This window comes from Myxocyprinus asiaticus, chromosome 19 (assembly GCF_019703515.2).
Source record: "Myxocyprinus asiaticus isolate MX2 ecotype Aquarium Trade chromosome 19, UBuf_Myxa_2, whole genome shotgun sequence".
Classification (NCBI taxonomy): Eukaryota; Metazoa; Chordata; class Actinopteri; order Cypriniformes; family Catostomidae; genus Myxocyprinus; species Myxocyprinus asiaticus.
The window spans coordinates 26,466,621-26,493,681 of record NC_059362.1 but is presented as its reverse complement, the minus strand read 5'-3'; the positions used below and the strand labels follow the sequence as shown (position 1 = coordinate 26,493,681).

Genomic DNA, 27,061 nt, shown 5'->3' with positions numbered 1-27,061 from the left:
ATGGGCCACTTCCATTAAAATGAATGTGAGCCCAACAGCAGCCAACGGTCAATGAATGTAGAAAGGAAGTCCAGCCTTACAGATAAAAGAGCCAATTACCTTTTAGATACAGACATTGCCTGTCAATCAACTTGACAACGCGCATGCGCATTAGCTATTCAAGCTGAGAAAATTGAATTTTTAAGCTTTATTTGAGGTAAAGAAGAACAATTTATGATACTAGTGTTGGCAGATTTTCTAATCTTGACCATCCATTTAGGAGATTTCTGTCTTTTCGCATTCAAGTAGATAGGAACTGCACTGGCATGATTGGAAATAGCCTCCCGAGAGCGTTACAAAGATGGCCGACAGTGGACTGACTTGCTAGAAAGACTTTGACTCTCCTTTGTAGAAGGGCTCTGACGCTGAGGCACGTGCGTCAGTGTAATGACTCTGGGTGGACACATTACAAAGGTTCAGCCCTTCACACCAGTGTTTATGCTGTGTTTTAGTTAACGGTAAATGCGTTAATCGCGATTAAGAAAAATGTTATGCATTAAACTTTTTAAATGAATCGCATGCGTTAACACATTAATTCTGACAGCTCTAATCAAAATATATCAAAATATATTCTGTTCTGTTATTTTTTAATTGTCTTTAAAATGTTTTGGAAAATGTACACTATCTGGGCATTTTGTAGATTAATTTGTGATAGATATACACTGATCAGCCACAACATTAAAACCACCTGCCTAATATTGTGTAGGTCCCCCTCGTGCCGCCAAAACAGCGCCAACCTGCATCTCAGAAAAGCATTCTGAGATGCTGTTCTTCTCATCACAATTGTACAGAGCGGTTATCTGAGTTACTGTAGACTTTGTCAGTTCGAAACAGTGTGGCTGTTCTTGGTTGACCTTTCTCATCAACAAGGCATTTCCGTCCACAGAACTGCCGCTCACTGCATGTTTTTTTAGTTTTGGCACCATTCGGAGAAAATCCTAGATACTGTTTTGTGTGAAAATTCCAGGAGATCAGCAGTTACAGAAATACTCAAACCAGCCCGTCTGTGTGCCGTGTCTCTATTTGGCGAAACATCCATGAATTTAAGGGTTAATTATCAGCCTTTACTTGTTTGTGTGAAAGTCAGGTTGCTTGTAAGAGCAATCTTACCTGGCCTGTTCATAAACCTATTATGACTCTGACCTAGATCAGGATTAGTGTATAGAGTAATAACTGAATAATATTTTTAAATAATTGACAAGCTAATAGATCTCCCATTTCAGAATTGTATTTATCAACTCTTTTAGTGATACCATCTTTTCTGCTGTAAATTGCTGCTAGTTTGTTTAATCTGTCTGGCAAACATGTAGAATTTCAAGGCTAAGACTTTATATTCTGTTTTTAAATTCAGCAGTGTAATGTGCTCCAGGGTGTTAATTTGTCCTGCTGAGTGTGTGCTGTAGGTGTGGGGCTCACTATGTTTTGTTGATAGGAAGGTGATTGGATGTAATTTGTCTGAAACATGCTTTTTTTTAATTTTTTATTCCTCAGACACTCTCAGGTGTCAATCATCTAGAGCAGTCATTCACTCCCAAATGTTTGGAATGGCTTTACCTTTCACTCTTTGAATTCCATTCGATGTTGCTGTAAGTAAATATGTTTGTAGTTAAGAGGTAATACAATTTTTTAATAATTTGTTTGATTTGTCCAAAGGATGTGACGTTTATGCGCGCTCCCGTAAGCCTTGCCTCAGTGCTTCTCTTCCGCTATTCAACAGCGACAACAAACTGCAACACTAGGTAACGTTATCTTAGAGATGGAATCCAGCAAACGTCCAGCTCCCAGCACAACACTGACTCCTACACAAACTCAGAATAAGCCAAAAAAAAAACATTTATCTACTGAATCCCGTCTGGCTAAGCGGGAACGTGATCGTGGTCGAGCGAAAACTACAGTGAACATCGGCAGGGCATTTGATTCCTGGAGGGACCTTCGTTTCCTCTAGGAATTGGCTTTGTTCTTATTGGACAGGTATGCTTACATAACTGCAAAGCATGTGAAATATAGTGCCATAAGGATTGATCTGTGTAATTTTAGCTAAACTACAATAACACATGAAATGAATGCTACACAGTGTTCAAGATAATGCAAAAAGACCCATTCATTAGTGTAATGTAACTTGGTTATACAGAAAATATATACAATCTATTATTATAAAACAATAACGCATCGATATATCAAAATGACAGTTGTGATGGAATCACATCAATACTGAATTGTGTCAACATATAATGTACAGTCTATTTTATAAACAGCTACTCTCATCATCCATCAAATTTAGCTAATAGCTATTGATAAAGCAGGCTAGCTAGCTAACGCCAACATAGGCTATCGTATAAATGCAGTCAATGTATCATGCAAAGAAAATTGATTATTCAAACTACAGTCTCGCAATTTCTCATGATATTGTATTGATACTTTCGATCCATGTATCGATATTTATATTCAACTACTTGTATATTCATATCATGTAAACACAAAACAAAGTTGGCACACTTTTACTTCCAAATCAATTTAATGAGTTCACCAATAGACAAAAACATGAGGTTTTGAGCTAAATGCTCTAAATCAGATATGAGTATATAACTGAAATATACCCAAATGAATTGGAATTGATTTGTGATCGAGTCAAATTATGATATTGTGAAGTATCGCAATATATTGAATCGTGACGTGTATTGCAATACGTATTGTATCGTGATATGTCGGGCAATACCCAGCCCTATTGTAAAGTAAAAATAAAAGATTGATCTTGGGATTAAAAAAAATGTGTATCGGGATTGTTCAAATGAAGATCATGATTAATTGAAAAAAATCTGTATTTTTACCTAGCCCTACTAAATAAAGAATAGGGGAAAAAAATTATAGTTTAGTAATCACACAAAACCATATTACAATTGTTTTTTTTTTATTTGATTGATTATGCAGCCCTGCTCTACGTCTTTATTGTCTTAAAAACCCTGCAGTGTGCGTATAATGTCGGACACCCCATATTATTATTAGATAGGCAAAAAGTCTTCTGCACAGGTTCTCCTGTAAAACTCAACCATCACCCTGTCTCTCTTTACCTCTCTGCTCTCTCTCTCTCTCTTTGGTCCTTGCCAGAGACCACACAGACACACAAACGCACCCTCCCAGACCACACAGAGACAGACATGGGGTCTTGCACGCAACTGCCCAAGATTTGTCAGTCTTTTACTCCATGTGGATGTTTGTATATCAGAAAGCATTTGTGACAGTGCAGAAGCCATGGGGAAAAATGCAATTCTTACTGAACTCTGTTAGTCATAGTATATAGTGTAATATCTAACGTACTCTCTCTGCTGATGTGTATTGTGCAGCCTCATCCACATACACATGAACAGAATCTCTTTCACTCAGCGGAAGCCGGATGGGTCGATTTATTTGTTCATGTCTCCAGCGCTTTCCGCTGCCTTGCTTTTTAAGTGCACTGAATGTGCCGAATGTTTCGAGAGCCTGTGCCAAGCCTAAACAAAATGGCAATAACAGAGTTGAAATTTGTCCTTATAGGTGACGTGTGTGAACGATGTCCCGCACCCGCCAGCCTCCCTTGGTGACTGGCATCTCGCCCAACGAGGGCACGCCATGGACCAAAGTCACAATCCGCGGAGAAAACCTGGGCACTGGACCCAATGATCTCATTGGTAATACATGCATACAGCACACCCATGAATTTATTATATTCAGATGTACATGCCTACGTGTTGTGCAGTTAAGCATAGAGTTACAGAAATACTTTTTTAAACATACATGCGTCCTTTGTATTCTGTTTGTCGAGATCTCTTCTAGAGCATTTACATGATTCAATTAGGAGACACTTCTATCTTGAGTGACTTAGAAGGAAAAATATAGACACAGAAAAAAATAGGGCTGTCAATCAATAAAAATTTGTAATCAAATTAATCACAACATGCCAATCAATTAATCGCAATTAATCGCATACATAATTTTTGCTGAGAAAGGCCCCCAAATAAAGATAATTCGTATAAATATTTAGAAATATAATATGAAGGGCCTATAATAAATATATAATACAGATTGAAATTCAGTTTAAAATAAATTACATTATTGTGGCAGATTAATAAAGCATTGATTAGACAATACAAAAAGTGGCTTAAAGGATTAGTTCACCCAAAAATGAAAATTCAGTCATTGTTTACTTACCCCTGTGTTGTTATAGCCCTATATGACTTTCTTTTTCTTAACACAAAGGGAGAAATTGTGAAAAAATATTGTGCTCAGTGATGTCATACAATGGCAGTTTATGGTGACTACATTTTCAAGCTTCAAAAGAACATAAAAGTATAATTCAGAAGTCTAATACAGTTGTGCTCAAAAGTTTGCATACCCTGGCAGAAATTGTGAAATTTTGACATTGATTTTGAAAATATGACTGATCATGCTGTCTTTTATTTAAGGATAGTGATCATATGAAGCCATTTATCATCACATAGTTGTTTGGCTCCTTTTTAAATCATAATGGTAACAGAAATCACCCAAATGGCCCTGATCAAAAGTTTACATACCCTTGAATGTTTGGCCTTGTTACAGACACACAAGGTCATACACACAGGTTTAAATGGCAATTAAAGGTTAATTTCCCACACCTGTGGCTTTTTAAATTGCAGTTAGTGTCTGTGTATAAATAATCAATGAGTTTGTTAGCTCTCACATGGATGCACTGAGCAGGCTAGATACTGAGCCATGGGGAACAGAAAAGAACTGTCTAAAGATCTGTGTAACAAGGTAATGGAACTTTATAAAGATGGAAAAGGATATAAAAAGATATCCAAAGCCTTGAAAATGCCAGCCAGTACTGTTCAATCACTTATTAAGAAGTGGAAAATTCGTGGATCTCTTGATACCAAGCCATGGTCAGGTAGACCAAGAAAGATTTCAGCCACAACTGCCAGAAGAATTGTTCTGGATACAAAGAAAAATCCACAGGTAACCTCAGGAGAAATACAGGCTGCTCTGGAAAAAGACGGTGTGGTTGTTTCAAGGAGCACAATACTTGTTGACCCCTCTCCAAACATAGCGCTTATGGTTGTGAGCATAAAGCTCTATTTTGGTCTCGTCACTCCAAATTACAGTGTGCCAGAAGCTGTGAGGTGTGTCAGGGTGTTGTCGGGCATATTGTAACTGGGCTTTTTTGTGGCATTGGTGCAGCAAAGGCTTCTTTCTGGCAATTCGACCATGCAGCTCATTTTTGTTCAAGTATCGTCATATTGTGCTCCTTGAAGCAACCACACCGTCTTTTTCCAGAGCAGCCTGTATTTCTCCTGAGGTTACCTATGGGTTTTTCTTTGTAGTTGAAGAATTGATGCATTTGTATGCCCAGCCTTATTTTTTGGACCGGTGCCAGTTTACAGTGGACAGAGTTACCCGGCGCAATGCTGAAAAAAGAAAACAAGTGATTCATAGGATGTACCGTTGCTCGTCACTGCTGGTTAGGACAAAAATTCTGATTACCATATAAAAAGATACCTTTTATCATGTGACATTTACTGTCAGGTTAGGACAAGGTGACTGTGGCTGCCTGTAGCCTCCTCTATGTTTCTGTTTGATTTCTGAGTACTCAAAAAAATAAGACTGGGCATAGAAATGCATCAATTCTTCAACTCTTCAGACATGTTTAGAAAGATCTGTTCTTTGTTTTGTGTTGTGTTCTGTTGTCACTATCGCTGTGGAGAGCCTGTTTTTAGATAAACAAAACAAGTTCTCACTTGAATGCCCCAGTGTCGCGAGGGGTCTTCGTGAACTGTTGCTCTCGTGCCCCATCATGAACACGCACAGGAGAGCAACGGTCAGTGAACATTTTCACTAAATAATACATTAGATTTCGGTCTTTTTTTCTCACCAAACCATATCATATGCTTTTATAACAATCATAAGTCTCATGGAATAATTTATTAGACTTCTGAATTATACCTTTGTGTTCTTTTGAAGCTTGAAAATGTAGTCACCATAAACTGTATGACATCACTGAGCACAACATTTTTTCACAATTTCTCTCTTTGTGTTAAGAAAAAGTAAGTCATATAGGGTTATAACAACACAGGGGTGAGTAAACAATGATAAAATTGTCATTTGTGGGTGATCTATCCCTTCAAGAACTCTTATGTATTGTTTGTTTTATTCTTATGTCATTGAACAAGCCTACAATTGATAGCAGTCTGTTTTGCATTGAGTTCGTCAATGTGTCAAGTTCTCAAAGTACGTGTTCTTGCGTTTCATCTGCGCTATTTTTTATTTGCTCTATGTACATGGTCAGATGGATTTGTTTGGAGCGTCTCACTGGGATTCAGCATCATAAACGCTGCATTTTTAGGATGTTGTGTCAAGTTAAAAGTAGTGGAAGCTTTGAAAATCACGTCTTAAGATTCCTGTATTCTGTTGCATTTTGCCCACCTGTTGTGCTTCTACTGTGAGTGGTTCTCATTCTGTGACTGCAAAGCATGTGAGGTTTGTTGAGATGCACTGCTACCTATTGTTACACGTCTTGTAAAAACTGATGTACTTCAAGCTTGAAAAAGTCCAACATCGCCCTCTACAACCATCTCACGTAAGTGATGAACATTGAAAGATCTCTCTAATGACTAGCGGTTCGTATGGTAAGAAAATCCTTACTTTTATTATGGAATTTACGTTCGCATTGTGGGCATGATTAATTGTGTTAATCTTTTTAACGCTTTATTTTTTATAGAATTAATCACACTAAGTTAACGCATTAAATCGACAGCCCTAGAAAAAATACAAACACAAAAATTACATTTAGGGATAGGCAGGAGTAACCGAGTAATTGAATACTCAGAAATTAATTGATTATGAAAACACATTAAATGTGCGACCAGCAAATAAAAAAAAAGACAGATGGAACTTGTTCCATTGCTTGTACTCGTTTGTTTTAGCTGTATGTATTATATGTTTATGAACAGTCAATATGACCTAAATGCATTCAGTTAGAAAAATCCTTGAAAAAGAAAACTAATAATTGTTTTCATGTGTTTCATATCACAGTTTAAGTCTACAGCTCTTTGTCAGAATCAGTGTGATCCAAATGTTGAAAATGTTTTTCTTTCAACAATTCCAGCAAAAATAAACAATTTGAACATATCCCTGTCTTGTCCTTTCCTCTTTGTCTTTCTCCATCTTTGTCTTCCTCTCTGCCAGGTCTGTCTATCTGTGGTCATAATTGTCTGCTGACGGCTGAATGGATGTCTGCCAGCAAGATTGTGTGTCGAGTGGGTCCTGCTAAAGACGACAAGGGTGAGATCGTTGTCACCACCAGGAGCGGAGGCCGAGGAACATCCACGGTCTCCTTCAAACTGCTCAAACCTGAGAGAATCGGTGAGACACACTTTCACAGTGCCCTCAAACTCATATATACTCAATGTTTGTTAAAGACAAAATCAGGATTTGACTGATTGCACACTATCTCTTTAAATGTATGCATATGCTCTTTGAAGACACAAATTGATTTGAATAAGCGCTTAACCAGTGTGTGTGTCTGTTTATGTGTGTTTAGGCATTCTAGATCAGTCTGCGGTCTGGGTTGATGAGTTAAATTACTATGACATGAGGACAGATCGGAACAAAGGAATCTCTCCTCTCTCACTGAGGCCAGCCAATCCTCTGGGCATCGACATAGACAAGTACAGAAACACAGACATATTCACAATTGAGTTTTTTTTGTTCCCTTATGAACTTACAAAATAGCCTATTCAAAAGAGATTAATGTGGGCCTATAACAGGTGCAATTAAATCAAATTTGGGACACAAAAAATGGGACATTACAAAAGAGTAAATGTTAGGTCTTGTAACTGGTCAACATTTCATTTAAGTTTTTAACCATTTTTAAATGCCTTGTTGCACACTGCACGACATGTCAACTTTCCAGCAGTATTTCATGTCACCTACCCACTTGAAACACACACACGCCACCTGTATTTCATTTCTGACAGTCTGATAGAAACACACTCACATAAACCGAAACATGCAACATCCTTACACTCACGCACTTTTTACGCCAAAAACACTTCTCAGTGTTTATAGAAGTGGACTGCTCTGTTTATAAGGATGGAGGTCCAGCAGTAAGTAGAAACAGCCCATTGTGTTTGTGCGTGTGTGTCTTCTACCTGGGTGATGTCATTGGTGCACCATTTCCTTGCATAGGAAGTGAAACTCTTCCTCTCCCTGACATCCTCCAGCACTGCTTTCCCATTTATATCTATATATTTAGAGAGAGAAAATTAGGAAGTGGATGAGTATTTGAGTGGCCATATGCATCTCATCAGTTTATTCTCTACCACATCACAAAAAACGAAACTTTGCAATAACTGTTATTGCCTTTTGTCCTTTAAAATACGAAGACAGAATGGGATGGCTTATGTAATGCTCTTTCTCTTATGATCTGGTTTGTACTCTGTCTGGTTTTTCTCTCTGGTCTGTAGTGTGGTAGAGCATATGGCCTATGATCTGTGGCAGTATCTGCATTTCAGCTTTGTAAAGTCTGGGGGCAATTCACTAAGAATGAATTGTACCAGCTAATAGTGCTGTGTATGTCTAATGTGCAATGTTAATGCTTTAGGCAAATAGTACTGAATTTTGGGAATAAGGCACAATCTATAATGAGCCTAATTTGAATAGAAAGAAGGCATGTTTGGTCTGAAAAGAAGGGGAATGACTTAATTGAAATATTGCATTTCACCTTGATAATTTGATTGCGGGTGGTTTGTGACCAAGCCGCAGGTTTTTGAAATACTGCGTTTAAAAATGAACTGTAAAACATGTATGTTTAGTCAGTTCGCCTCTGTGTGTGTGTGTGTGTGTAACCATATCCTCTCTTCTTTAGAGGGAAGGTTCCTCAGAAGGACATAGAGAGCATGTTTCCTGGTATGAGTGGAGACTTCACCAGTGAGAATTTCTCTGCCACCTGGTATCTCATTGAGAACCATTCTTCAACCAGGTTTGTACTCCCATCCATCCATCCATCCATCCATCCATCCATCCATCCATGTGTGTCATGCTATGTTGTTTTTGTTGCTGGTATAGTTTTGAGCAGCTGCGTGTAGCTGTTGGGAATCTTAAGAAACAGGCTAGTAAGAAGAACGAGGGCAGTCTGGCCTACGTAAAAGGAGGACTCAGCACTTTCTTTGAGGCTCAGGATGCTCTTGCAGGTACATTTAAACACACATAACTTCAAGTAATGTTAAATACAAGTTGCAATGCACTTGACTGAGTGGAAACAGAATATTCTGTGGGAAATAATGTAGGGTGGGACAGACTGGATTGTTTTCATCAAGATTTGGATCAGTTCCCTGTGTTTTTGTTTGTTGGTAAGGGAAGAAGAGAGAAAGAAATGAGAAGTTCCAGCACATCCCTTTTATTTTGACCAAAATCACTTAAATCCTGTCTTAATCATCACTTCCAAACTTGAGAATAGGCAGCATTAGATTTGCTATGATTGTTAGGCCATGTTGAATAATGTGCACAGATGAATCATGCCCAACTTATTTGGAAAGTATAGAGGACCAATTTTGATTTCATGTTTTGTTTTTCTTTACTTGTCAGTAAAATGTATCTCCACCAGTGCATGGGTGTTTGTGTGTGTCAAAGGTAAAGCTCAAACAGTCAATCTGAATACTAGATGTGCCATTTAACAGAATAAAGCAGATTGTCCCTTTATTCAAGTGTTATTACTTCTGATTTTAGTGTCTACAGGTGTACGTGCCACCACAGTTCAGTGCCAGGAAGTAGAGACGATATTTTCAGCCTTGTGTGTGTATTTAGGAGCCGTCACGGGTCACTCTTCTTGAGTCAAACAGAAGAACTATTCTTAGCGCTGTCTGTGTGTGTGATTGACAGGCATGGGGACGGATAACAAGGCATGGTTGTGATAATGTTTAGATGAGGTTGTAATAAGGTTGTCATTGTGCTGAGAGGAAATGAGAGAGCAGCAAACGGAAGCTAAACTGATTCCCAGAGAAGACTCCCAAAACTTACCAGGCAAAAGTCAAAACATACTACAGGGACAGAGGAAACGTACCACACAGCATTCCGGGCCCCAGGGGGCCAGAGGTTAGCCCTGACGTCATTGTGTACAGAAGTCTCAGCAATCCAGATGTGGAAAGAGAAAATAAGCTTCACTTAGGTTTTTTGGGAGAAAGTTAATTTTAGAATTAAGATGGCGATCCACAGCAAAGATAAGGAGTAAATTTGATCTCTTTTGTTTACACTCCATGCAGTTCAGGATTTTTAAATCTTTCTTCTGAATTTTGTAAGCAATGCAATCTTATATGTTTGTTCAGACAGTGAAGTCAAAATCTTGTATATCTAGAACATAGCTTGCTATTATAATGATATAGGGGTCAGCATGATTTTAACTGTCTTGTACTGTCAAACTGTCATTATGGAAACGGCAAAAAAAGTACATCATGCCATGGTGCTAAACTCATGAGGCACATAAACAAGAGGAGGCATTACTGTATTTAATTTTTTTTAAATTATTATTATTATTATTTTTTTAGCTTTTTTTTTACGAAGCATTATGTGTGATGTTGAATATGTGTTGCATCCCAAATGACAAATTTCCAAAAATCAGGTTGTACAAATGTGGCTTGGATTGGTTTTGTACACATCTGATATCATGTGTTTTTTGCTGTCAAGATTTGAGTTGGAAATGCATCGGATATGGGTTGTCAGTGTGAACAAAGCCTTAAACACACATGCAGCCATATAAACACAATCAAACATGTATTGTCTGATAACGCTTTTAACTTGAATTATATTTCCTTTTCTTTTGTCTCTCTCCGCCTCTTTTTCTGTCCAGCTATTCATCAGAAGCTTGAATCAGATGGCTCTGAGAAGGTGGAGGGTTCTATGACCCAGCGATTAGAGAATGTCCTCAACAGTAAGACATTAAACCCAAACAAATGCTCAGAATCTCACATGGCAAAGCAACGTGTCAATTGCACAAAACATCTACATTTAGGTTCAGAGCTACACATGCATTCTTTGTAGACCATCAAAGCCACACATTTCATGCAGACCTTGGTGTGTTCCGTGAGTGCATCTGAAAGTGTAGTAGACCACTCATATCCCAGTCATATCTCCATGTCAATTCTCATGTTACGCATAGGTCAATAAACACGCTCATTTCCTGCGGGGCACACAAATAAACCAGTCACACACTGACAAGCTTTCATTGCCAACCCCTCCCCTTCCTCCTCACTGTCTGTCTTTATATGAACATTTACATCTATGTTCTTACCAGAGCAAATTATTGCCTTTGACTCTCTCATCCAAATGCACACAGAGCCTGTTGAGATGTGCAAAACAAAGCTGTATACACAGACTGGTTAGACTTTTATAGTGGTCAGGGGGCTGGTTCTTATTAAATCTGACCAAGGGAATCAAGAATAGCTCTGACCACCCAAGAAGAGGGAGGCCAAGAAATCTTGAATTTATTTGAAACCAAGCGAGGAGGATTAAACCTTTTTTTTCATCACCAGCTGCTGTCTTATTCATTCATTTCCTCTACACTATTTTCTCATCTCTTTCCATTTTCTGTCTTTCAGGAGCAAGTGAAACTGCTGACACCCTGTTTCAGGAAGTGTTGGGCAGAAAGGACAAGGCCGACTCTACACGCAATGCGCTCAATGTCCTCCAGAGATTCAAATTTCTTTTCAACCTGCCACTCAATATTGAACGCAACATCCAGAAGGTGGTATCCCCCATACATAGACAGACAAACACACACACATACACATTTGCTCTCTTTCTCTCTACAGCAGTTTTTCTGTTCTACTATCGGTCCAAATGAGGGCGTGCTAGTGCATGCCAGGGCCAGTTGTGTTCCCACTGTAACTTCCGGGGCTTCATTGTCCTCCTCGGTGCTTCCTCAGGCCAATGACCTTTGGCCTGCTGATTACCCTTGGGCCAAAGAAGGCCAACTGGGGATTGAGGCAGGGTCATTGTCAAAGGCAGAGTTTCACTGAGTCAGGTCAGAGGTTTCAGCACCAAGATACTCATTCCCAATTGGTTTGTGAAATCAGTTTTAAAAACATTGTGGGCACAGTGCAAATCTGTGTTCATTTTGAGGGCTAGCTAGTCTCCAGAGTCTGATACCTCAGCTTGAGTTTTCCTCTTGCTTGTGAAATGGGCGGGGTGTGTGTGTGGCACCAGGATGGCATATTGAACCTTCGCTAAGCCCCGCCTTAAAAGCGTGTCTGACCAATCCTGTCTTAGCAACTGTTGCCCCGCCGCCATTTCTCTGACAAGCGTTTGCCTTTTTTCAGTGAGAGCCTATGGGAGTAATGTGTGTTTAAGTGCTTTTAAGCTGGATTTTTCAAAATGATCCAAAAAATTTAAAAGAAAAAATTTGTCACTGGGACACTTGTAATAGTGACACGAGGTACCTAGAGAGGATACACGCAGTGTTTTTTCTTTCTTTTAAAAAAAATCTTTAAATAAATACTGAGAATAGCATACTATGGATTAAAGTGTGTCAAAGTGAGTGCTTTATGAGACATTATAAGCAGTTCTGTTCACTGAGATTAATGATATCAGGTGTGTAATTGCTATTAAATGATGCTTTTCTCTTTTCAAGTGACTGTGATAATCGTTTGCCTCGATTCTGATCCCCAGTCTGCACAGTTTTCAATCAAATTACTGTATAATTAAACAATTTCTGTTACAAAAACCATCAGATGAATATGCTTTACAATGTCACTCTTCATTCCAGCCCACGTAATAATATTATCAATTTTATTTATGAGAATATTTTGCCAAAAATTAAAACACAATTCACGGCAATCTCCCATTCATTCCTATGGGGAGTTCTGCAGAGCTTGTCAGAGCAAGCGAGCGTAACCAAGGGGAGTGGAGCTCTGCGAAGTGTTAATAAAGTGTGGGTTTTAGGGCAACGCTGCTGGGCTATTGGCCCAATGGTGGGAATGCAGATCGATTTTGGTTTTATGGCTCGAGGTCCGAGGCTATTGGCCCCAGCAGACCAGTTGTTAGCCCTGGCTCACACTGACTGGATGGTGGGAAAATGGCTATTGTAACAAAATCACAACCAGAGTAGTGATGCTTCTCCAGACTGCATACTTTTTATGGTTTTCTTTGTTGAATTTGAGGGATTTGTCATATAAAAATCTGATGTTTCCCAACTTCAACAATCAATTTCTCTTCGTCCATGTTTGATGTGTAATAAACAGTACATGATGAGCAGGATTTTGGTCCAATGTGTTTTCAACAAAACTACCAACAAAATTTAGTATAATTTAATGCATGCCACTGTAGCGGCTGGTTGGGACTAAAACTCAGATTAACATGGAAGAGATAGCTTTATCACTTGTTGCTTTAGTTAAGTCTTGGATAGGATACGATACAGTGAAACTCTCTCACCTACACAGAACACTCTGAAATATACAGTATAAAAGAGATCTCTGAATGTGAAACTGACTGTGTGTGTCTGTGTTTCTCCTCCAGGGGGATTATGATGTGGTGATCAATGATTATGAGAAAGCCAAATCGCTGTTTGGGAACACAGAAGTTCCAGTGTTTAAGAAAGGTGCATAATCTCCTCTGATCTCCAGTGTGAACTTTACTAAAGACTGATTCAATAAGATAAAATAGCTGAGACATGTCAATATGTCATGTAGCCTCATAGATGTTAGCATCAACCTGTAAAAATGTATGCGTGTGTGTGTGTGTGTGTACATGTTTATACTACATTGTGGGGACCAAATGTCCTCACATGGATAGTAAAACCTGTGATCACCTACCTTGTGTGGCCCAGCCAGCGGTCCCCACGAGGGAAATGGCTTATTAAACATACTTAACTATGTTTTTTTGAAAATGTAAAAAGATTTCTGTGAGTGTTAGGTTGAGGGGTAGGGTTAGGGGATAGAAATTATCGTTAGATCTGTATAAAATGCATGGAATCTATGGAGAATCCCCACAATGATATGAAAACAAGTTTGTGTGTGTTTTTGTTTGTGTTTGTAGTATACTCAGAGGTGGAGACTCGGATTAATGCGCTGAGGAAATTGCTGCTGGATAAACTACTGGAGACGCCGTCCACTCTACATGATCAGAAACGCTATATCAGGTGTGTGTTGGGGTGTTCTTGAAAAAGGCAGTTATGTACAAGTCTGTCTCATGATAATCTAATGATTCACTATTTTGTTCAGATATCTGTCAGATCTACATGCTCCTGGTGACCCGGCGTGGCAGTGTATAGTCGCACAACACAAGTGGATCTTACAGTTGATGCAAAACTGTAAAGACGATTTTATCAAAGAGCAGAAAGGTACACACACAGAGTCATGCATCCACTATTTGATAGATAGATATAAACTGGTGGTTTCTAATGATCTCTACTGCTCACAAGAGTGAAACCAGTGTGTGTGTGTGTTCTGCCTTGTGTGTTTAGAAATAGAGCAGCTCGTGTGTGGTCTGGCCGTGACCCTATAGGGAACAGGAAGTCCACAGAGCTCTATAGTGTGACAGAGCTGAGAGAGGGGAATTTGTAGTAGAGAGGGGGAGAGAGAGACATGGGGGAATACAAGAAGAGAGAAGCGCATAGATAAACACAGAGGATGATTGGACACCTGGATCAACACCAGCAGTCCTTTTTTTTTTTTTTTTTAAAGAAAAAGAGAGCAAATGTCTGTGCAGTTGAATGGTGTGTGTGTGTGTCTGTATGTGTGTGTGGGTGTGTGAAAGAGTAAGAGTTAGGGAAACATGACATATGGACGCTACATATTGAGTGTTTCAGACTATATAAACAACTTAATCAGGGTTCAGTAAAAGTAATGCATGGCCAGAAAGACCTTTAATGCCCTCTACTGTCAGAGAGGATGTACAGCCTGATGTTTACCACTTCATCTGGTTCAAACCTTGCAAGGGATGATCCATGAGGTATCTTGCCCTTGAGCAAACCACTTAACCACAGGTTGCTCCAGGGTGATTGACCTATAATAAGAGCACTGTCTCTTTGGATAAAAGCATTTGTTTCATGACTACTTACAACTTAACACTCAGACAACTTAAACCACAGGGAAAGAAAACAAAATAGCCTAATCTAAACTTTCAGAATAGATATATAGATATATATTTGTGCGCACACAATCATTCATGGTTAAATGCTGTGTTAAATTCTGTACCTACTGAAGTATGAATAGAAACATTCATTCTGTCTGTCTGTCTGTCTGTCCAAGTGGGTGGTGTAGGGTTAGAACTGGATCGCTCCTCGGCTCTGAACAGAATCAGTCTCACAGCTCCAGTGAAGAGAGGAGGCAGCTTCCAGACACCTAAAGATGACTGTGAGTTCAATAAAGAAAGGAGAACATTTGTACAACATTTATCTCTTTACATTACAGAAATTGCTGTAAGAATACAGCATTGTAAAAAAGAATATTATTATAACATTTATTAATATATAAATATTAAAAAATATATATATATATATATATATATATATATATATATATATGTAATATCTTTTGGAAAAAACTAAATAAATCATAAAAATATTAAAATGTTTAATATATATATATATATATATATATATATATATATATATATATATATATATATACACACACAGTTGTGCTCAAAAGTTTGCATACCCTTGGAGAATTGGTAATATATGTACCATTTTTAAAGAAAACATGAGTGAGCAGGCAAAACACATTTCTTTTATTTCTTATGGGATTCATATTCAACTGTAGGTTATAACAGAATGGCACAATCATAAAACAAAACATGGCAACAAAGAAAAAAATGAAATGACCTTTGTTCAGAAGTCTTCCTACCCTTAGTTCTTAATACTGTGTACTGCCCCCTTTAGCATCAATGACAGCGTGCAGTCTTTTGTAATAGTTGTCTATGAGGCCACCAGGTTACCTGTGGGTTGTTCTTTGTATCCCGAACAATTCTTCTGGGAGTTGTGGCTGAAATCTTTCTTGGTGTACCTGTCCTTGGCTTGGTATCAAGAGATCCCCGAATTTTCCACTTCTTAATAAGTGATTGAACAGTACTGACTGGCATTTTTAAGGCTTTGGATATCTTTTTGTATCCTTTTCCATCTTTATAAAGTTCCATTACCTTGTTACGCAGATCTTTTGACGGTTCTTTTCTGCTCCCCATGGCTCAGTATCTAGCCTGCTCAGTGCATCCACGTGAGAGCTAACAAACTCATTGACTATTTATACACAGACACTAATTGCAATTTAAAAAGCCACAGGTGTGGGAAATTAACCTTTAATTGCCATTTAAACCTGTGTGTGTCACCTGTGTGTCTGTAACAAGGCCAAACATTCAAGGGTATGTCAACTTTTGATCAGGGCCATTTGGGTGATTTCTGTTATCATTATGATTTAAAAAGGAGCCAAACAACTATGTGATGATAAATGACTTCATATGATCACTATCCTTAAATAAAAGACCAGTTTCTTTATTCATTTTGCATGATCAGTCATATTTTCAAAATCAATGCCAAAATTTCACAATTTCTGCCAGGGTATGCAAACTTTTGAGCACAATTGTGTGTGTGTGTGTATATGTATATGTATGATATATATATATATATATATATATATATATATATATATATATATATATATATATTATACACACACACACACACACACACACACACACACACTGGCGGCCAAAAGTTTGGAATAATGTACAGATTTTGCTCTTATGGAAAGAAATTGGTACTTTTATTCACCAAAGTGGCAATCAACTGATCACAATGTATAGTCAGGATATTAATAACATGAAAAATTACTATTACAATTTGAAAACAAATTTCAGAACTTCTTAAACAACTTCAAAGAGTTCTCATCAAAAAATCCAATGACATCTTTGCAGATCCTTGGCATTCTAGCTGTCAGTTTGTCCAGATACTCAGGTGACATTTCACCCCACGCTTCCTGTAGCACTTGCCATAGATGTGGCTGTCTTGTTGGGCACTTCTCACGCACCTTACAGTCTAGCTGATCCCACAAAAGCTCAATGGGGTTAAGATCCATAACATTCTTTTCCAGTTATCTGTTGTTTAGTGTCTGTGTTTCTTTGCCCACTTTTATTTTTGTTTTATCTGTTTTAAAAGTGGCTTTTGCTTTGCAATTCTTCCCATAAGGCCTGCACCCCTGAGTCTTCTCTTTACTGTTGTACATGAAACTGGTGTTGAGTGGGTAGAATTCAATGACGCTGTCAGCTGAGGACATGTGAGGTGTCTATTTCTCAAACTAGAGACTCTGATGTACTTATCCTCTTGTTTAGTTGTACATCTGGGCCTTCTACATCTCTTTCTGTCCTTGTTAGAGCCAGTTGTCCTTTGTCTTTGAAGACTGTAGTGTACACCTTTGTATGAAATCTTCAGTTTTATGGCAATTTAAAGCATTGTATAGCCTTCATTCCTCAAAACAATGATTGACTGATGAGTTTCTTGAGAAAGCTGTTTCTTTTTTGCCATTTTTGACCTAATATAGACCTTAAGACATGCCAGACTATTGCATACTGTGGCAACTCAAAAACAAACACTAATACAATGTTAAGCTTCATTTAATGAACCAAATAGCTTTCAGCTGTGTTTGATATAATGGCAATGATGTTCTAGAACCAAATTAGCAATTTAGCATGATTACTCAAGGATAAGGTGTTAGAGTGATGGCTGCTGGAAATGGGGTCTGTCTAGATTTGATCAAAAATGACTTTTTTCAAATAGTGATGGTGCTGTTTTTTACATCAGTAATGTCCTGACTATACTTTGTGATCAGTTGAATACCACTTTGGTGAATTAAATTACCAGTTTCCTTCCAAAACAGCAAAATCTGTACATTATTCCAAACCTTTGGCTGCCAGTGTATGTGTGTATATGTGTGTGTATATATATATATATATATATATATATATATATATATATATATATATATATATATATATAGATTTAGGGCCATATTGCAGGATTGCGTGTGTGATATTGCTTATATACAACAGTTCAATGAACAAGTAAATTAAAAAAAAATTAGGAAAAACTGAGTACGGTCATAAAAAACACATTTGTGCATGGAACTACATTCTTACGTGACGGATCAGAATCTGCCGTTGCTGGTTCAAACCAAATGATGCATCCAAGCCTTCGTTAGTAATTCAAAAATGTCACTTCAGAAATAGTATCACGACTTGTGATGTTTCTAACAAGTAACAAGGATGTGTGTGTGTGTGAGTGAGAGAGAGAGAGAGAGATGGAGCATGTGCCATCACCTGTTGCCACACCCAAGCAGAGATGCTGTCAGCTTTCTGAAGATCAGCTTTCTCAGTGGAAAAATAGCCATCCATGCAAGGGTATTCCTCCCTATTTCGCGGTAGCTGGTGCGCAAGTCATTCACTATAGAAACTGCAACATCCTCTGCCATTTTAAACAATATGCCCTCTCCAATGTGGAAAGTCCGGTAAGAAGTAAGCGCCTTGAGTTTGTCTAATTAATCAGTCTGTTGTGTCTCTCAGCTGTGATGAGCCGTAATGCTGAAGTTGTTCATTTAAAGCAGTTTAAAAGCTATTTCCTGGCTTTAGTAGTGTAGTAGTAATACAAGCGACCACGTAGTGCTGTTGTATGTAAACACTGACTGATGCTGACTTCAGGTCACCTAACTGGCTCATTTTACACACAAAAATGATATTTTGTCACCACCTGCTGGCTAACATATGTAATGTCAAAAAATGACATTTAAAGAGACACATATACAGTAGCTCTTAACACATCTGCACTGCTCTTACACTTTAGTTTAGAACGGCGCGAACACAAGCGGAGTGACACACACAGTGAAGCATCCGAGTGATGATGGTGTGAGACCATCAGTACTCAAGGAACATCTCTCGTCCAATCATATTCGAGGACCGGAACTAACTGTTGTGTGTGTGTGTGTATATATATATATATATATATATATATATATATATATATATATATATACCCACCAATCAGCCACAACATTAAAACCACCTGCCTAATATTGTGTAGGTCCCCCTCGTGCCACCAAAACAGCGCCAACCCGCATCTCAGAAAAGCATTCTGAGATGCTATTCTTCTCACCACAGTTGTACAGAGTGGTTATCTGAGTTACCGTAAACTTTGTCAGTTCGAACCAGTATGGCCATTCTCTGTTGACCTCTCTCATCAACAAGGCGTTTCCGTCCACAGAACTGTCCCTCACTGGATGTTTTTTTGTTTTTGGCACCATTCGGAGTATATTCTAGAGACTGTTGTGTGTGAAAATCCCAGGAGATCAGCAGTTACAGAAATACTCAAACCAGCTCGTCTGGCACCAACAATCATCCATGCGATTATCTAATCAGCCAATCGTGTGGCAGCAGTGCAGTGCATAAAATCATGCACATACAGGTCAGGAGCTTCAGATAATGTTCACATCAACCATCAGAATGGGGCAAAAATTTGATCTCAGTGATTTGGAGCGTGGCATGATTGTTGGTGCCAGATGGGTTGGCTTGAGTATTTCTGTAACTGCTGAGCTCCTGGGATTTTCACACACAACAGTGTCTAGAATTTATTCAGAATGGTGCCAAAAACAAAAAACATCCTGTGAGGGGCAGTTCTGTGGATGGAAATGCCTTGTTGATGAGAAAGGTCAACATAGAATGGCCAGACTGTTTCGAACTGACAAAGTCTACGGTAACTCAGATAGAAGAATAGCATTTCAGAAAGCTATTCTGAGATGTGTGTTGGTGCTGTTTTGGTGGCACGAGGAGGACCTACACAATATTAGGCAGGTGGTTTTAATGTTGTGGCTGATCGATGTGTGTGTGTGTCTATATATATATATATATATATATATATATATATATATATATATATATATATATATATATATCAGTGGCGATTTCTCAGGGCCAGCAAAGCCTTCTCTGCTGGCGTAACATGCCTAATAAATAAATATTGTTTCATCCTTTCATTCTCATTGACCTTTTTGCCTATGTATTTTCAATCGCTTTCCACTCCTAATTCATCTACAAACAAAAGGCAAAAAACAAAAAGTTTTTCCAATCATAATTTATTCCTCAATGCTTACAAGCAAAGTGTGACAACTGTTTCACAAATCGCATGCCCGAAGCCGAAGCAACACGTGAGTCTGAGCTCCACCCTGTCAGGCCTTCAGAATTTCCACAAAATCCCTGCAGTGAATAGGCATCTAAAGTCAGATTGTCAGATTCATCAGCCAATCAGATTGATTTGTTCTTGGTGGGTGTGGTCTTTAGGATATGTCCCAGTCCAGGCCTTCTAGCTGGCCTTGAGTGACGCAATCACGCTTTAAGTGATGTACGTAACTTGAAAGCGAAGAGCGCGAGATGCTGACGAGTTGGCTGTCATCACTGCTGTTATTGCCGTTCCTTAAAGAGATCCTTATGGATTTAAAAACCTGAGATGTTCTGCATGATCGTGCAATTGATTAATTAAACAAGAAAGGAGGACTGATTTTCACTTCAAGCAAATTGGTAAGTGCTTTTTGCATTGTTATAGCACAATCAGGAGTTTTCTAAGTGTAAATTAGGCTGTTTGAGCATTCAGTGTCGGATCAAGTTTTGAAAAGTAACCGTGTGCCCTGACGAACCAAATTTATTGCAAGCAAAATTTAAATCGCAAATATTATTAGAGAGCTTTTTCTTGGTATTAGACCTCGTTGCTTCTGGCTTTCATGCGTGGACGTGTCTTTAAAATGTCAATTGGTATTATTAGTTGGCTGCGACGTAATGCATACGGTGTCTTATTCATTGTGAAACTGTGTTTTCTTAATGACATGAATCGCACTGAAGGCTTAGACTTAAAATGCAGGGGCCACGGCTGATATATACACAGTTGCGATCAAAATTATTCAACCCCTCTGACCAGCAATACGTTCTGGTGATTTGAATTAAAGCACATCAACTAAAACCTCAGTAAACAGTCAAAGTTTTTAATACACATTTGAGTGATTTTGAGAAAAAAATAACTAATTCTCTCCACAAATGTCATGTCAAAAATATTCAACCCCCAAAGTCAATCATTTGTGGAGCATCCTTTATCCTTAATAACAGCAAATAAATGTTTCAGGTAAGTGTTCTCAGGCTTTGGACACCTCTCTATTATAATTTTTACACATTTCTCATGAGCAAAAGCTTCTAGCTCATTGACATTCTTTGGTTTATGTGCTGCCACTGCTTCACTGAAATCCCAACAAAGATTTTCAATGGAATTTTAATGATGGACTGAAAGGGCCATTCAAGAACATACCATGACCCATCCTTGAACCACATTTTGGACAACTTGGATGTATCCTTGGTGTTATTTTTTTGCTGGAAAGTCCAGTGATCACCGAGCTTCAATTTACACACTGAAGGCATCACATTTTTCATGCCAAAATGGCCTGATACATGAAAGAATCCATGGTGTCAGTCACATAGTCAGGATAGCCATTTCCTGCAGCTGCAAAACACCCCCATAACAGGACTGACCCACCTCCATGCTTGATTGTGGGGATGGTGTCTTTCTTGTCATCACCTTTTCATCTTACTCCAGACGTACTGCTGACCCATGGGTCTAAAACTTATTTTCAGTTTAGTGTCATATGTCCATAAAACCTTCTTCTAGGACTCCACAGGTCTTTCCAAACTCCTTCTTGAATATTCAAGTCAACATTATCCTTGGTGAAGTTTTGCTTTCTTCCACACCCCAAGAAGGTTGCTGTTGTACAATATTTAAAAAATGTATGAATGGTGCTGCCAACTTTGTCTATTGGAAATTGAAGTGCCTTGGAAATGTACTTTTAGCCATGGCCTTTCTTGTTTAATGAAATAATCTCCTCCGTTAGCTTTTGTGACATCTTATTTTTAATAGCCTTTTTTGCATAGAAATAAATTTTTGCTTACGACAATGAACTTTTTACAACTTAAATAAGTGCCATTGTAGAGTGATCTCATGTAGCCTTACATATTTAAGAAACAGCTACATGCAATAGGGGTTGAATAATTATGGCATGGCTGTATTTTAAAAAAATCTTGCTATTTATAAATATTAGGTTGTATATTCACACTATGACTTTGAATATGTCACTCAACTGATTTAGATTCCCATCTTTTTTTATCTTTCCCAAAATGTGATTTGACATGATCAGTAGTTTTGTGCATCAAGACATTTGGCTTGGTTTCTATTTTTGTTGTGTTGCACTGGTTTGTCCCACTCACATTTAAATCTAAGTGGTCCAATATCTAGCTTTACATAGCCATGTTTAAAAAATCACATATTTTCTCATTAGTTGTGTTTTTCTTACTTCCTGTAGGCAGATAAATTACTTGACACTTGAAACTTGCATTGTACATTTGCATAGTTTAGATGAGTTGGGAAACTCGCAGAGAGCCTACAGTTTGTATTTCATAAACAAAGTGCTGCTGTCTTTGTAACATTTATGTCATGTGTATTTTCTCAGCCTGGCATTATAAGAGCCCTCAGCAAGTGAGGTTTGTAGAGAAGCTCTCGGACGTGGTCATCAGCCAGCTGCCGAACTTCTGGAAACTCTGGATCTCCTACGTTAACGGCAGTCTCTTCAGTGAGGTAGATATACTTCAGGATAGTTCAAAATTGGATGTTTAAAGATTCAGTTTGAATGCAGATATCATAACATAAGTAAAGACAAGGTCAGTGAAATCAGTTTATTCTTGCACACATACATACACTCAGACTCTTTTTTATGTTTTCTTTGACAGACTGGAGAGAAGTCTGGTCAGGTGGAGAAGTTAAAGAAGAATGCCCGGCAAAGACAGAATGACTTCAAAGTTAGTAAAGCATCTAGAATTCTTTTGTAATCATAGTCTGGAGATTGCTGAAAAATGCTGTCTAGGAAAGCAGCACACTAGGTTTTGAGGTACAGCCACATTTTCAAAGTTTTCAGTTTCTCAACTTTGAACATTCCAAACCTTACGACAGGGCTATTCAACTTCATCGACAAGTGGGCCAGATGGAAAAAATATTTGGTGCATGTGGGCCAAGCCATAATATTTTGTTAACATACAGCCTCTTTCAGATATCGTGTTATAGTAGGTCTATAATATTTGTTTACTCTAAAAAATATATTTGTTTTAAATTTATTTTTATATCTTCAATTTTTTATCATGAGAAACTTTTTCTAGCAGGAAATTCTACAAAAACAACAAAATGAAACAAACAGATAACTTGACAAACAAAAACAAAAAAAATCAACTTTCAAAATTGGTCCATAACAGAGAGAGTAAATCAGATTGATACAAAAATTTTATTGAACAGTAACTGTGAATTTTGTTATAGATGCAAATCGAATGTTTTCTTGACCAAATTAATGAATAGAACGTTTTTGTTTCTCCGAACTCACGCTAATTAGTTGTCCATGATTTTAGTTTTAGTTTAGTTCAAAACGACAGATAATCATTATTTTTAGTGCAACCGCTGAAAGTGTCTAAAAAACGTGGTGCTCCTGCACAAGACACTGTAAAAACATATAGACTTAGCGCAACGTCTGTCTAGCACAAGTTTACATGGGAAAACAATCGAAAAACAATGTGAACAGACACAAAACATGTTCGGTGTAAACAGCCAGACAATTGACAACCTCATACGTACCACTGAAAATTACAAATTGAATAGCCCTGTTGAACAGCCCTGCCCTATGCTGTCTAGGTAAGCAGTGCCCTATGATTTGAGACACAGCCTGTGTGTGAGTGCGTAGGCTGAAGGAAGGAGACAACTAACAGAATATTCCCCTGGAAAATGTGCTTAGGGCATGATTGAGGAAGTGACCCGTCGTTTGGTGCAATTGGTTCGAGGGGCTCTTTTACCCTCCTCTCTTAACGATTTGGAGCTGCGGCAGTATGGAGGATGGGACACCAAAACCCCACTTAGCGGAGCCTGGCTCACACAGGTCATCCACACCATCAGGTACGTGTGTGTGTGTGAGTTTGAAGTAGGGACGTAGGAATGACTTTTGTCTATCCTATCCTTGTTTTTTTTATATGTAAGGCTCACTTGGTAATTGATGATCTCTCAGGTTGAGTCATGAGGCTCTGTCTGCTCTGGAGATTCCTAATGACCTGCTGCAGGTGATTCATGATTTACTGCAGGACCTGCGTGTGCACTGCCTACTGAACACACTACAGCACACCGAAGAGGGTAAAGACTATACATACACTGAGCTTTATCTGGATATCTAGAGAGCAGGGTGTCCAACGGCCTATACAATGCCAATATACAGTACACAATACGATTTTAGTGCAGCAAATGAGATTGCTAAAATGAAAAGAACGCTCATTCTACTGATATTTACTGAAAAGTCACTGAGAATTTTTTTATTTTTTTATTATTATTATCATTAGCTTTGTTTCCATCAACGTTTTTTTATGCGCATTTTGGGATATCGCATAAGAACGGCTGGATGGAAACGTCAAGATGTGAATAAATCGCCAAAATGCACATAAAAAATGTATACACTCGCTTGAGGTGGATACATTTTTTATTTGATAAGAAGAAATGAGCATGAATTATGATGGAAACATATTTACTGAATAAACTCCCATTGAATTTGTTAGGAATAAAAGTTGTGCATCAAAAAGGACATGTGACTGAAAAACTTGTTCATTACTGGACTAAACAACGGACCAATCATCACTCCTGAAATGTTGCTCTGGTCATCCTGAAATAATGGTGTCTAGAAAATCCAAAGCCTGCAAAAACAAGCTTGAACTGTATGGAAGAGGTTTATTGACACTTTTGAAAAATATCTTATAGATCCGCACGGTATAGCTCCCAAACATGAGACAAATCAGAGATTATTTTGCAGAGATGGGCCACTTCTATTAAAATGAATGGGAGAAATTGGAACACCCCACCAAGAAGCTCTAGCACCCAACGGTCAACAGATTTTGAAAGGAAGTCCCGACTTACAAGTAAAAGAGCCAGTAACCTTTTAGACACAGACATCACCTGTCAGTCATCTCGAGAATGTGCATGCGCATTAGCTATACAAGCTGAGAAAATTGTGTTTTTAGGGTAATCTGAGGTAAAGAAGCACAATTTATGATACAAGCATTGTCAGATTTTACTGCTAATTTGAAATATGTTCTGTGATCATAATCTTGACCAGCCGTTTTTGATATTTCGGTGTTCACCCATTCAAGTAGATAGGAGCTGCACTGGTATGACTGGAAATAGCCTCCTGAGAGCATTCCAAAGATGGCCGCCAGTGGACTGACCTACTAGAAATACTTTGGACAAAGTTCTTTAGAGTGTTTTGTCTTTGTGCTCTAAACCACCAGTATTTTATGAAAAAACAAAACAAAAAAAAACCACTCACAGTGGCTACAATTTCTCCGGAAGTGACAATTTCATCCTTTTGAACACACTTGGATGGAAACGCGGCTTTATTCGCACATTGTTTTTGCGATAATATGGTTTTTCACATAAATTAAATTTGCAACTTGGATGGAAGCATAGCTATTGATAATGATGTCAGTAGAATTTGAAACTGACACAAAGGCGGTAACCCTTCCGTTAATCAGCCAAGTGGACAAGGTTATCGGTCATTGCTGATAAGGTCAAAATGGCAAAATGTTAGCTGTATCATTGGCCTAGCCTATCATCACTAGTGTTTTGTTGCTACAGATGACAGACAGCAGGGGGTGCTTTAGAGCTCATAACTGAATGGACCTGCATTCAAGTTCAATTATGAACTGCTCAGCTAAACCTTAAGTGCACTTTAATTGTTTTAGCAATAGTAATTTTAGGGTTTTATCAACACAGCTCTAGTGAATTTAGCCATGGCTGGATTAGCAAACACCAGGTGACATCTGGAAAGAGTGGGTGCAGTGAGGTTTTTTTTTTATTTTTATGATATACGATAAATAGTTTTCTGTTTCTCACCCACACCTATCATATCGCTTCTGAAGATATGGATTTAACCAGTGGTGTCGTATGGATTACTTTTATGCTGTCTTTATGTGTTTCTAGACCTTTAAAGTTCTGGCCACCATTCACTTGCATTGAATGGACCTGCAGAGCTGAAATATATTTCTAAAAACCTTTATATGTGTTTCGCAAAAGAAAGAAAGTCATAACAATTTGGTATGCCATAGGTGTGAGTAAATGATGAGAGAAAATTCATTTTTGCGAATTAATGTTCAGATGTGAAGAGACTTGCAGAAAAGGAAGACTGGGTTGTGGACAATGAAGGGATCACATCACTGGTACATCCTCTATGCTTTTATTTTGATCATTATAATTCAATGTATAATTCTTACCCAAACTTTTAGATTTAAAAACTCAAAATAAACTGTGTATTTGTTTTAGCCAGCCCAGTTTGAGCAGTGCATGGCTAAGATGCTGCAGTCTCTGAAGGAGCCTATGGAGTGTAAACCTGGAGAGATCAATGTACTGTACAAAACCCCACGCAACACTCTCTTATGCTCTACAGTTCCACTGCAGATACAGAGGATAATGAATTTCTCTCTTTTGGTCCTCAGATCTTGAATCTGGATGTCGTTCAAGACAAAGCTTGTGAACAGTGTGTTGCTATCATGAAGGTTTGTGCAATGGCATCTGTGTATCTATCTAAGTGGCAAGAAAAAGTACTTGAACCCTTTGGAATTGATTGGTTTTCTGCATTAATTGGTCATCTTCATCAAAATCACAAGTATTGACAAACACAGTGTGCTTAAGCTAACAACACACAAACAGTTATAATCTTCCATGTCTTTATTGAACACATCCCATTGAACATTCACAATGCTGTGGACAAAGTAAGTGAACCCTTGGATTTAATCCTCCTTTGCATGCAATAACCTCAACCAAGCATTTCCGGATTAGACCTGCACAACGTTCAGAAGGAATTTTGGACCATTCTTCCTTACAGAACTGTCTGTTATGAACGGCTCTCTTGAGGTCATTCCACAGCATCTCTATTGGGTT

General features: G+C 38.3%; 1 protein-coding gene across 1 annotated transcript in view; it reads left to right on the top strand.

Moving 5' to 3' along the window:
* The window catches only part of LOC127410336 (exocyst complex component 2-like), a 44,636-nt gene that overhangs the window by 2,804 nt on the left and 14,771 nt on the right, over nt 1-27,061 (top strand). Inside the window, exons 2-19 of the mRNA XM_051645538.1 lie at nt 3,571-3,704; nt 7,234-7,410; nt 7,589-7,715; nt 8,915-9,028; nt 9,115-9,239; nt 10,892-10,972; nt 11,640-11,785; nt 13,555-13,636; nt 14,074-14,176; nt 14,259-14,377; nt 15,288-15,392; nt 22,560-22,684; nt 22,837-22,905; nt 23,883-24,040; nt 24,150-24,271; nt 26,279-26,340; nt 26,444-26,524; nt 26,617-26,676. Of these exons, the coding sequence (XP_051501498.1) occupies nt 3,587-3,704; nt 7,234-7,410; nt 7,589-7,715; nt 8,915-9,028; nt 9,115-9,239; nt 10,892-10,972; nt 11,640-11,785; nt 13,555-13,636; nt 14,074-14,176; nt 14,259-14,377; nt 15,288-15,392; nt 22,560-22,684; nt 22,837-22,905; nt 23,883-24,040; nt 24,150-24,271; nt 26,279-26,340; nt 26,444-26,524; nt 26,617-26,676 (1,974 nt within the window). The 5' untranslated portion in view covers nt 3,571-3,586. The remainder of the gene's footprint in view (nt 1-3,570; nt 3,705-7,233; nt 7,411-7,588; nt 7,716-8,914; nt 9,029-9,114; nt 9,240-10,891; nt 10,973-11,639; nt 11,786-13,554; nt 13,637-14,073; nt 14,177-14,258; nt 14,378-15,287; nt 15,393-22,559; nt 22,685-22,836; nt 22,906-23,882; nt 24,041-24,149; nt 24,272-26,278; nt 26,341-26,443; nt 26,525-26,616; nt 26,677-27,061) is intronic.